The sequence below is a fragment of the Thalassophryne amazonica genome, chromosome 20, assembly GCF_902500255.1.
Source record: "Thalassophryne amazonica chromosome 20, fThaAma1.1, whole genome shotgun sequence".
NCBI lineage: Eukaryota > Metazoa > Chordata > Actinopteri > Batrachoidiformes > Batrachoididae > Thalassophryne > Thalassophryne amazonica.
The window spans coordinates 12,406,482-12,419,622 of NC_047122.1; the positions used below are offsets into that span (position 1 = coordinate 12,406,482).

The following is a 13,141-nucleotide window of genomic DNA, read 5'->3' on the forward strand; positions in this document are numbered from 1 at the left end:
CAGCGTCCAGTTTAGAAATGAACGGCACATTCCACTGTTACAGGAGTTTTTGTCATGGAAAGAGGAGCAGAGGAACGTCGCGGCGGAGCTGCATGGCGCAAAGCAACGCCGTGATGAAGCCTCACAGGACATGTTGGGGCATGTCCAGCTCATGCACAATTTCTCGGATACTCACACGACTGAAAAGCAACCGGAAGCCGTCTGAGCCACCTGAAAGCCGTCCTGTGAGACCAACATGGAGGTGGCTTTGTCCCGCGCCATGAGAGGCATGGTGGCGCAATCCTCCGCTTCTCTTTCCATGAAAAAACTCCTGTAACAGTAGAATGTGCCGAAAAAGTGCTGATGTCCACGCCTTCTGCCTTTTTTGTGAAAGTTAGACGACGTCCCGGATCAACAAAGCCTTCACGTTGGAAATGATCTGGTTGTTTGAGTGGGGTTTGAGCCTGTCGATCAGCGCTCGGAGCGCGCCACGCTCTCAGACGCTGCTGTGGGCGGTCTTTAAACTGGCTGGAGCACTCCTTAATCTGTGTAATCCTCATAAAATCGTCGCTGAAAGCCATCTAAATTTTCCGAATGGTGTCCAGCTGGAGGTCTCTCAGTTTCTGGAAAAATTTGATGCAGCAAAGCTCCAAATCGTTCAGACATTTATTCGCAATAAAAATCAGATGAGAGGGGTGGACCACTGCTCACTCAAAGCCTGCTCACAGGCGAATGACGCAACCAACAGGCGTGAAAAAACTCACGCATGCGCACGAAGGTTCAAGCTTGGCTGATGCAATCACACGTGATTCAAATCCATATGGTTTTTGCAAAAAATAAAAAGGTACAATACTTTTTGGACAGACCTCGTATTTCATCATATTGTGTGATACCTCAGTGATATCGAAACAATTTATGACTGAAAATAAAATGTGAATTGTTCTTAATGAGTTTTGTTGTTCAGCAAAAGAACATGGCTATTCTGGAACAATGCCAATATCTCCAAGATTGATGCCAGCCAATATTTCTTTGAAATCCTGGGGAAAAAATACAAATTGCTGCAGTGAGGCCGGCAACCTTCTGATATTGCACACATCTCTGCATGTTGCTGTTGGACTGACTAAAATCTCCCCTATATATATATATATATATATATATAATCATTTTGTTTTCAGGCTGTTATTTGTTTTTCCAAAATAGAGTTTATTTATGTTTGAGAGGTCACTCTCACATTTTTGAGGTGCAAATATGCAGATATGACTCAAGAAAATATTTTATATTTAGTTGTAACTTTGTGGAACAACCTCCCTCATCATGTGGTGTTATTACTTCAAAGGAATACTATGTTTATTTTATGGTGTTGGATTTTTATTGATTGACAATTTTATTATGGTGTCTGATGACTTTTACTGTGCTATTTATGAGTTTTATACAGTTACATTTATGCGTTTTACTATGATGCTTCTCTCTACTTCTATGATTAAAGGTAGTGTCAGTGCTGATGGAACAGCTGGTGGGGGTGTGGCGGTCATGACTGACCAACCTATAGAGGGTATGCACTTACAGTAAGTCATCAAACCACACCCTGAGATAGTATACCTGCATATTGGGTGGAAAATACTGAACACTCCAAATTCCGCAACCTAACTGCAAAATCCTTCTCTGTGGCAAAGTCAGCGAAGGATCGGTATATGGCAAAGATTGTGCGGACTGGCCTTCAGGACCCGTATTTATTGCCGAGGTTTTCTGAGCTGCTGGCATGCAAATCCTGATATCCATTACCTGGACATCTACAACTATCTCGTCAGGCATGCAAATACTTGCAGATCATCTTATCATAGCAAAGGTGAGTTGCTTTGTGTACTTTTTTGTTTTTAATCAGTGCAGCCATAGCACACCGGTTAGTTTATATATATAGTTTCATACCAAAGTAACTTGCTTTAATGATTGTCATTGTTTTATCACAAATGTGGGAGATTGGAAGTTTACTGATGCTAACTCACAAAACCCTGGTTCGGCTTTAAAGTGTAGGTGACATATGTAAAAAAATTTTTTTTTTTTTAGTATTTCAGACTAAAATTAAACAACAGTTTGAAATTTATCCTTTCCTGGTGCGCAGTTACTGAAGAGAGAAATATTCGGATTTTGAACTGTGCGCCACTAAAATCCAGGAACGTCCCAGCGACTCCCAACATTGGAGAAGAAAGAGGAAGTGTCATCAGCGCCGGAACCATTATGTTAATAGTCCCATTAATTTATGGATTTTTACAGGCTCCTGACAACTCCCTTTCCACTGAGTGGTTCAGGTCAGTGATGCACATTTTTTATATGTGTCAGAATGGTTAATTTTCGCTGATGTAATCCTTTTGATTGGCAGGTGGAGCACTTTTATTGACGCATGCGCGCATGTACGGTGTCTGCGGCTTCTCCACAGTCTTTTAACTTGCAGCGCAAGCACACGAACCTCAATCCATCAGCTACAGAATGTGCCAGAAGCAGATCAGTGCAGCAGAGACTCAAACCATCATGGACTTTTCTTCATCCAGGACAACAAATTAATTATTATTTTCAGACTGAAACTGACAGGTAAGACTACATATTTACACCTTGTTTGAATGGTTTTAATATTTAATAACATGCGCACATGGACAACCCCAATTCCAATGAAGTTGGGAAGTTCTGTAAAATGTAAATAAAAACAGAACACAATGATTTGCAAATCCTCTTCAACCTATATTCAACTGAATACACCACAAAGACAAGATATTTACTGTTCAAACTGATAGACTTTTTGTTTTTGTGCAAATATTTGCTCATTTTGAAATGGATGCCTGCACCACATTTCAAAAAAGCTGGAACAGGGGCAACAAAAGACTGGGAAAGTTGCTGAAATGCTACAAAATGTGATCATAAAACAGTAAGAGACACAGTGCAATGAAACAGCAAGTCTTCCCGAAAAGGCTGTGGGAGTGGACAATGGCCTGTGACAGAGGCACCATTCAGAGTTTCCTGGCTGGGTGCATCGCTGCACGGTACGGAGTGCTGCAAAGTCCTGAGGAGGACAACAAGAACTACACAGCAGATAAGTGGCTCAAAGGGTTTGTCTCCTCTGAGCCAAAGACGTCAGCAACATCACCGCCTTTTCTATAAAACACAAATCAATCAATCAATCAATTTTTTTTTTATATAGCGCCAAATCACAACAAACAGTTGCCCCAAGGCGCTTTATATTGTAAGGCAAGGCCATACAATAATGATGTAAAACCCCAACGGTCAAAACGACCCCCTGTGAGCAAGCACTTGGCTACAGTGGGAAGGAAAAACTCCCTTTTAACAGGAAGAAACCTCCAGCAGAACCAGGCTCAGGGAGGGGCAGTCTTCTGCTGGGACTGGTTGGGGCTGAGGGAGAGAACCAGGAAAAAGACATGCTGTGGAGGGGAGCAGAGATCGATCACTAATGATTAAATGCAGAGTGGTGCATACAGAGCAAAAAGAGAAAGAAACAGTGCATCATGGGAACCCCCCAGCAGTCTACGTCTATAGCAGCATAACTAAGGGATGGTTCAGGGTCACCTGATCCAGCCCTAACTATAAGCTTTAGCAAAAAGGAAAGTTTTAAGCCTAATCTTAAAAGTAGAGAGGGGTGTCTGTCTCCCTGATCTGAATTGGGAGCTGGTTCCACAGGAGAGGAGCCTGAAAGCTGAAGGCTCTGCCTCCCATTCTACTCTTACAAACCCTAGGAACTACAAGTAAGCCTGCAGTCTGAGAGCAAGCGCTCTATTGGGGTGATATGGTACTACGAGGTCCCTAAGATAAGATGGGACCTGATTATTCAAAACCTTATAAGTAAGAAGAAGAATTTTAAATTCTATTCTAGAATTAACAGGAAGCCAATGAAGAGAGGCCAATATGGGTGAGATGTGCTCTCTCCTTCTAGTCCCCGTCAGCACTCTAGCTGCAGCAATTTGAATTAACTGAAGGCTTTTTAGGGAACTTTTAGGACAACCTGATAATAATGAATTACAATAGTCCAGCCTAGAGGAAATAAATGCATGAATTAGTTTTTCAGCATCACTCTGAGACAAGACCTTTCTGATTTTAGAGATATTGCGTAAATGCAAAAAAGCAGTCCTACATATTTGTTTAATATGCGCTTTGAATGACATATCCTGATCAAAAATGACTCCAAGATTTCTCACAGTATTACTAGAGGTCAGGGTAATGCCATCCAGAGTAAGGATCTGGTTAGACACCATGTTTCTAAGATTTGTGGGGCCAAGTACAATAACTTCAGTTTTATCTGAGTTTAAAAGCAGGAAATTAGAGGTCATCCATGTCTTTATGTCTGTAAGACAATCCTGCAGTTTAGCTAATTGGTGTGTGTCCTCTGGCTTCATGGATAGATAAAGCTGGGTATCATCTGCGTAACAATGAAAATTTAAGCAATACCGTCTAATAATACTGCCTAAGGGAAGCATATATAAAGTGAATAAAATTGGTCCTAGCACAGAACCTTGTGGAACTCCATCATTAACTTTAGTCTGTGAAGAAGATTCCCCATTTACATGAACAAATTGTAATCTATTAGACAAATATGATTCAAACCACCGCAGCGCAGTGCCTTTAATACCTATGGCATGCTCTAATCTCTGTAATAAAATTTTATGGTCAACAGTATCAAAAGCAGCACTGAGGTCTAACAGAACAAGCACAGAGATGAGTCCACTGTCCGAGGCCATAAGAAGATCATTTGTAACCTTCACTAATGCTGTTTCTGTACTATGATGAATTCTAAAACCTGACTGAAACTCTTCAAATAGACCATTCCTCTGCAGATGATCAGTTAGCTGTTTTACAACTACCCTTTCAAGAATTTTTGAGAGAAAAGGAAGGTTGGAGATTGGCCTATAATTAGCTAAGATAGCTGGGTCAAGTGATGGCTTTTTAAGTAATGGTTTAATTACTGCCACCTTAAAAGCCTGTGGTACATAGCCAACTAACAAAGATAGATTGATCATATTTAAGATCGAAGCATTAAATAATGGTAGGGCTTCCTTGAGCAGCCTGGTAGGAATGGGGTCTAATAAACATGTTGATGGTTTGGATGAAGTAACTAATGAAAATAACTCAGACAGAACAATCGGAGAGAAAGAGTCTAACCAAATACCGGCATCACTGAAAGCAGCCAAGATAACGATACGTCTTTGGGATGGTTATGAGTAATTTTTCTCTAATAGTTAAAATTTTGTTAGCAAAGAAAGTCATGAACTCATTACTAGTTAAAGTTAATGGAATACTCAGCTCAATAGAGCTCTGACTCTTTGTCAGCCTGGCTACAGTGCTGAAAAGAAACCTGGGGTTGTTCTTATTTTCTTCAATTAGTGATGAGTAGAAAGATGTCCTAGCTTTACGGAGGGCTTTTTTATAGAGCAACAGACTCTTTTTCCAGGCTAAGTGAAGATCTTCTAAATTAGTGAGACGCCATTTCCTCTCCAACTTACGGGTTATCTGCTTTAAGCTACGAGTTTGAGAGTTATACCATGGAGTCAGACACTTCTGATTTAAAGCTCTCTTTTTCAGAGGAGCTACAGCATCCAAAGTTGTCTTCAATGAGGATGTAAAACTATTGACGAGATACTCTATCTCCCTTACAGAGTTTAGGTAGCTACTCTGCACTGTGTTGGTATATGGCATTAGAGAACATAAAGAAGGAATCATATCCTTAAATAAAAGGGACACAAATAAAAGGACATCTGATCTGTTCCGGATAAAACACTGCTGCCGATACGTTATTCGGCATGTGTTTTAGTATCAGGGAACTTTGTTTGTTTTTTTTACATTTTGAATAAAGAAAAATAAAGTTCAAGATGTTCAACAAAAGAAAAACCTGCTGAGTGGCAGCTTCCAGATGAACGCTCCCTCAAAGACAAATTCTGCTTATGGTGTATTGGCAAAATGGACCCAGAATGCATTGCATCATCAACATCCAGTGGGTTTTTTTTAGTTAGCTGAAATTTCAGTCCCGTTCTTTACAGAGCCTGACATCTACATTTGCTTATACGTGTGGAAGAGAAAGCCACGCAACTTTACCCAATCTTGCAAGAGTTTGAGCTAGTAATCTCAACAGGATAGCTTAGCACTGCCAGCTGTTAGCGATGTCTATGCTTACTGGTTTAGAAAAATTTAAGTTATAAAAACATGACATAACCTTGAAATATCGAAGGTTACATCGGACAGCAGAACAATATTCTCTGTGGTTGCTGTGTGCTACTTCAGGGCTCCTTCACACAAATCGTGCGAAGTTTGGTCAACGTGCACACAAAGCAAGAATTTCATGCAAAATGTGTGGACTCATACCTGCCTCAAATGCCTCATACACCTGTTGCTACAACTATTTGCGCACACCAGCGGCTGAAAGACAGAGTATGCGCTGTGCGATCCCATCGCACCCTCTCGCGGCAGGTGCCGGCCAAATTCCAGGTGACACGCATGAACATCTAACACCGCTCACATGGCACTTAGAAAATGTGTGGCCAGTCACACTCTTGGCACAACAACAGACTGCAGACAATCACTGTCGTACTGCTGTGAAATTTGTCCAAGTTCCCCACAAGTGTGACTTTGGAAACACACACTGACACGTGGGTGTGTGCGCTCCACTCACAGGAGACGAGGCTTCCAACAGAAGCAGCTGTGAGAATCTGTGGATCTGGACATTCCAGCTGGACAACACCTAGTGTGTTTGGACAGACATGGACTAACGACTATCCACTGTGAGGCGTGTGTGTCTGATTGCTGTTCTTATGTGGACATAAATAAAAACATATATCGCTATGGCGACAAGCTGCAGCAAGTGAGCGTCCGTACGGAGCGGACACTGACAGCACCCCAGGTTGAAACGGACCATCAGATCAGAACATGCAGTGGGTGATCTGACTGTCACATCACCCACATAAGCTTTGTTCCACATGACGTGGAGCTCCTCCTCCCTGACAATATGGTCCATCGCAATGTTTTACTGCAGACATCATAATTTTCCATTTCGATAAACATTGTACAACCTTCCAACCTCACCTGTCAATCCGTGCTTTAGGAACAATTACAGCTACAGTCCAACACGTTCATCACAGAAGACCAACCAACTCTAAATGTTCTAAACTTCCTCAGTGAGTAGCTCGTGTGGGGTTTACGGCTGTATGTCAAAACTATGGCTCATGACTCTTCAACCACACTGTTCCAGTAAACAAATGAATTAATACTGACAGTAACAGCAAAAGCTTATGAGCAAATAAACTCCCAATAAAAATGCCTGTTTTATGCCTGAGTATTTTAGTGAAAGACATGAACGTGGTCTTGCTGATGACGGACCCCACTAACAGTTTCCCCATATTACTTACTACAGTCAAAACGCTACAATAAAAAGTTCCACCCGTCAGCCACAAGTTGTTATAACATGACGAGTGCCGGAAGTGGTAATTCATGCAGGATCACTCACCTCCAGGTCATCCTCGACTATGACCACAGTGGACTGGGAGAACACGTTGAAAACTTGGTTCAGCGCCCATCGGTAATGTCTGGCAATTTTGTAGTAGCCCTGGAACTTCCTGTGTTCTGGCCGAACTGGGATATCAGACAGATCTGGTTGGCTGATGTGCATCACTTGATCACCATATGAACCAATGACACGAGCCGTCTCAGCATGGCCACAATCCTGGCTAACAATGATTGGATAGAGTTCTGGAGAAGGGCGGTATTGTAAGAGTCTATCTAAGCTCCGCCTTACAGTCACTCTGTCACAAGCGATGAGTAAAATGGGGATGATGGCTTTTGAGCTAGTAACAGAAGTCTCGTGGCGACTGTTCTCAGTGATCTCCTGCTTCATTCCTGTGGCCAGCTGTCTTACTGAAGTGGGACTCTGGGTTTGTTTTACTTCACTTTGGTCCCTGTTTTCCAGGCTGACTTTCACAGGAAGTGGAGGATCTGGTAGCTGGTTGACAGGCTGGTCCTTCGCTTCTTTTGTATCGTCCATTTCTCTTTTCCCGACATCTTTGTGCTGAGCCCAAACTGCTCTGTGACTTTCAATCTGCTTCAGCAGTTTCTTCTGTTTCTCAAGCTGAAGTTCGACCTCCTCTGCCAATCGGATCACCTCGCCGGCCAGGTTGGCCTGGCCTCCCTTCCCTCTTAAACCCCACTCTTCCTTTCCACCTGGTTCAGCTCCACCTCCGTCTCCAAGATGGCCAATGGGAGGACGACCCCAAAGATAAAGAAGAAGCAAAGCATTCCAGGCAACAAACAGTAAAGCACCACACAGTATAAGAGAGCCTTTCTTACGAACCATGGCCCACTGACACTAAAAAAAAAAAAAGAACGGGGTCGTGGGAAAGGCTACAGGTAGTACAGAACTAGGCTGAACTCCCAAACTCTACTGGGTGGAAAGATAACCAGGGTCCACATTCTGACTACGTACAATGTCACATCAGTTCTGTATTTTTGGGACGAGTGTTCAAAATGATTGCGTATGATGTTGTTGCGGAATGCACACCATGAAAAAAACATTAAGACTGCATAATGAGCCAGAAAAGGTGCAAGATGCTCAACACTGGATTTGGAAAAGTTAATGAAAAAAACTGAAGTGGGGTGACTTTGGGTCCAGGCAACGTGACTCCTTGGATCTTTATCCGTGGACCATCATCCTAAGAAGAAAGCAGAAAAACAGCATGTCAGCAGAATGACCACAGCTCACTGGAGCACAGAATAATAAAGCAAAAAACTGTCAATATGATGCTATTTTCCCCGCAGCACACATGAGTCCTACGTGGGCCCTGGGGTCTGTTGGTGCCGGGCTTATTGCAGGATTCTGTAATCCCATTTAGAGCTGGGTGGACTGAGACAATGCAGATGAAATATCTTGTCCTTGGACACAGACAAGCAGCATGAGCAGGATAGTAGGGGACAGTACACATGAAGACAAAAAAAAAAAAAAAAATCATCAAATATGGTTTAACTTGAAGTTTTGGGACACTTGTTACCCCGAACAGTCACTTTATCTACAGCGATTGACAACACTTCCTGTTCGATATGATTCTGGTTTAAACAAATCATATGACCGTGTTTTGCATTTTGTATCCCCAGTTATACAGCTTCATGATGAAGTGGTCCAGAGGAGGGTTTTCTTTCACCAAAACATCAAATCTTGGTTTGCATCTCAGATGTACCTTCTGGCAAATTCTTTTTAAGAAAACCATCCTCCTGTACAATTTCATCATGAAGCTATATAATTGGAGATAAAAAAGTGCAAACATGCACTGTGCACAATTTCTCCAATCACAGTCAGAGAAGCCTGTAACTTCTTCTGGGTTGTCTGGGTGTCTTGGTGGCTTTCCTCACTCTTCTCCTTCTTGCACAGTCACTCAGTTTTTGAGAACTGTCTACTCCACACAGATTTACCATAGAGTGTCATACTGTTTGTATTTTTGATTTGTTTTTTGATGAAATTTTTGATTCACTGTGCCACGGACACTAATTCACGGGGTACAGTGAATCAACTTAGAATATAATGAAAAAAGACATGATTATAAAGATTTCTTCAAAATTATTAAATATATGCTGATGCATATACAAACTATAATCCAGCAAACCAGCTATGTAATGTGTGAGTGTGTTATATAGTGATATAAGTCCTTTAGAAACTATTATAAATACAACTGTCATAACTTCTGTTCAAACATGAAAAGTTGTTATATACAAAAATTACAGAAATAATTAATTGAAAAATAAATGTATACGCTACAACAAGTAATATTTGTCATCCACTTGATACTGGGGCTTAGTAAAACTTTCTACACTGATTCACTGTGTCCCGATTCCCGAGTGCATGTGACATACATGAGTCATGTTATCAAATAGCTGATAGTTTAGAGAAGACATAACACATACTAATCAGCTGGATGGGGTAGTGTTCTAACTAATCATTTTTGGGCCACCTTTCCTCTGTTGTAAGAACTACAAGAATACAAAGATAGGAAAAAAACTGATAGGAAAAACTGACTTCACTTGGCACTTAGTTTTACCCTTAATGTATCCAAAAACAAAACACTAATTTATAAGGGGGGTATCTTTATGCATAAAAATATGGCATAACTGCTGCAAATATATGTACTTTTGCAGATATAGCTACTGATTCACCGTGCCCTGGTTTCCCCTATATATGTGTGTGTATGTACAGTATGTATATATATATATAAAGTTGATTTACTGATTGAGTTGTAATCAGGCTGCAGGATTTAAAGGCTTTTCATGACATTCCCTCCTTCTCCCAAGGTGGCATAAAAAAATTGCAGAAAGGAGCACCAGTAGTTTTTCAGGTGCATGTGCAAGGTCTGTGCTCACTTTCAGCGGACATAAAGTTAGCTGGCTAGTGAGTAATAAATTGAGAAACAGAAGAAACAATGTTAACTTTTTGCTGCCTTAGCAACAGTGAAGTTTCAATCATATCAGTGGAAAGGAGTGGATACACAAACCATCTATTTTTGAACCAACATCTGAATCATCTCTCACACCAGTACAAGAGGACAAACTTCAGGAGTTAAACAGTGATGGAGGACCTTACCCCGTCCTTGTGGATTAAAGTTAAAGGGGACTACCCAGAACCAGCCCCGGTGCCACTGAAGGAATTATTGCTGTTCCCATTCACACACTTGTGTGAGTCCGGATTTTCTGTTCTGACGCCACCAGAACAATGCTCCGCATTAAAAACACGAGTACACACATGGTACCACACTATGACCTTCTTGTGTTAAGAAAACAGGCTCATGGCACATTGTTGTGGAGTTAAGGACTTATTTTGTGTTTTGTGCAGCAGTTAAGGTTGAATAACACTTTTACATTATCCATCTGAACATGACATTGGTAGTAGATCAGCACCAGGTCTGTAGACACCCCCCACCAGCCCCTCAGTAATATGAGAACTACTGTCCAGTCTACATAGTCAAAAATCCCAGTTATAAAGCAGATTGAACTGTCGTGATCCTCAAAGCATTATATAAAGCTATTATTAGTCATTATCTGCTCTGTGTCAGCCTGATCCCGTCAGATTTCAGAAGCTAAGCAGTGCAGGATCTGGTTAGTACTTGGATGGGAGACCTCATTGGAACACCAGCGGCTGTGTGTGTTTCTCCAGGTAAAACTGGAGTTGCGTCAGGAAAGGTATCCTTGCGTGAAACTTGTGCCAACTACCTGTGCGGATCTGGCTGTATCCACTGCGGCAACCCCAAACACAAAACGGAAGCAGCCAAATGGACAACAACAACATTAACTTTTCTTTCCATTTTTATATACGACTTAAAGAACAATGAAAACAAGTAACATTTACTCATGATCCTGAATGAAAACAAGGTGTACCATATTTAAAAATTATACTTTTAAATAAAAATACTTGTTACATGAAATTTCAAGATGGACAGTACCAGTAAATACACTCAACAAAAATATAAACGCAACACTTTTGGTTTTGCTCCCATTTTGTATGAGATGAACTCAAAGATCTAAAACTTTTTCCACATACACAATATCACCATTTCCCTCAAATATTTTGTCACAAACCAGTCTAAATCTGTGATAGTGAGCTCTTCTCCTTTGCTGAGAATCCATCCCACCTCACAGGTGTGCCATATCAAGATGCTGATTAGACACCATGATTAGTGCACAGGTGTGCCTTAGACTGCCCACAATAAAGGCCACTCTGAAAGGTGCAGTTTTATCACACAGCACAATGCCACAGATGTCGCAAGATTTGAGGGAGCGTGCAATTGGCATGCTGACAGCAGGAATGTCAACCAGAGCTGTTGCTCGTGTATTGAGTGTTCATTTCTCTACCATAAGCCGTCTCCAAAGGCGTTTCAGAGAATTTGGCAGTACATCCAACCAGCCTCACAATCGCAGACCACGTGTAACCACACCAGCCCAGGACCTCCACATCCAGCATCTTCACCTCCAAGATTGTCTGAGACCAGCCACTCGGACAGCTGCTGAAACAATCGGTTTGCATAACCAAAGAATGTCTGCACAAACTGTCAGAAACCATCTCAGGGAAGCTCATCTGCATGCTCATCGTCCTCATCGGGGTTTCGACCTGACTCCAGTTCGTCGTCATAACCGACTTGAGTGGGCAAATGCTCACATTCGCTGGCGTTTGGCACATTGGAGAGGTGTTCTCTTCACGGATGAATCCCGGTTCACACTGTTCAGGGCAGATGGCAGACAGTGTGTGTGGCATCGTGTGGGTGAACGGTTTTCTGATGTCAATGTTGTGGATCGAGTGTCCCATGGTGGCAGTGGGCTTATGGTATGGGCAGGCGTCTGTTATGGACGAAGAACACAGGTGCATTTTATTGATGGCATTTTGAATGCACAGAGATACCGTGACAAGATCCTGAGGCCCATTGTTGTGCCATACATCCAAGAACATCACCTCATGTTGCAGCAGGATAATGCACGGCCCCATGTTGCAAGGATCTGTACACAATTCTTGGAAACTGAAAATGTCCCAGTTCTTGCATGGCCGGCATACTCACCGGACATGTCACCCATTGAGCATGTTTGGGATGCTCTGGACCGGCGTATACGACAGCGTGTACCAGTTCCTGCCAATATCCAGCAACTTCGCACAGCCATTGAAGAGGAGTGGACCAACATTCCACAGGCCACAATTGACAACCTGATCAACTTTATGTGAAAGAGAAGTGTTGCACTGCATCAGGCAAATGGTGGTCACACCAGATACTGACTGGTATCCCCCCCCCCCCAATAAAACAAAACTGCACCTTTCAGAGTGGCCTTTTATTGTGGACAGTCTAAGGCACACCTGTGCACTAATCATGGTGTCTAATCAGCATCTTGATATGGCACACCTGTGAGGTGGGATGGATTATCTCAGCAAAGGAGAAGTACTCACTATCACAGATTTAGACTGGTTTGTGAACAATATTTGAGGGAAATGGTGATATTGTGTATGGGGAAAAACTTTTAGATCTTTGAGTTCATCTAATACAAAATGGGAGCAAAACCAAAAGTGTTGCATTTATATTTTTGTTGAGTGTACAAAAAAACCCATTGTAAATGGTGTAAGAAATCCAAGGATCTCAATTTATAACTTCAAATTGTT

General features: G+C 41.9%; 1 protein-coding gene across 2 annotated transcripts in view; it reads right to left on the bottom strand.

The window, feature by feature from the left end:
* The window catches only part of mgat1b (alpha-1,3-mannosyl-glycoprotein 2-beta-N-acetylglucosaminyltransferase b), a 33,651-nt gene that overhangs the window by 6,812 nt on the left and 13,698 nt on the right, over positions 1–13,141 (bottom strand). For both annotated transcript variants that reach the window (XM_034160878.1, XM_034160879.1), the window contains exon 2: positions 7,475–8,672. In XM_034160878.1, coding sequence (XP_034016769.1) covers positions 7,475–8,317 — 843 coding nt within the window. In that variant the 5' untranslated portion in view covers positions 8,318–8,672. The remainder of the gene's footprint in view (positions 1–7,474; positions 8,673–13,141) is intronic.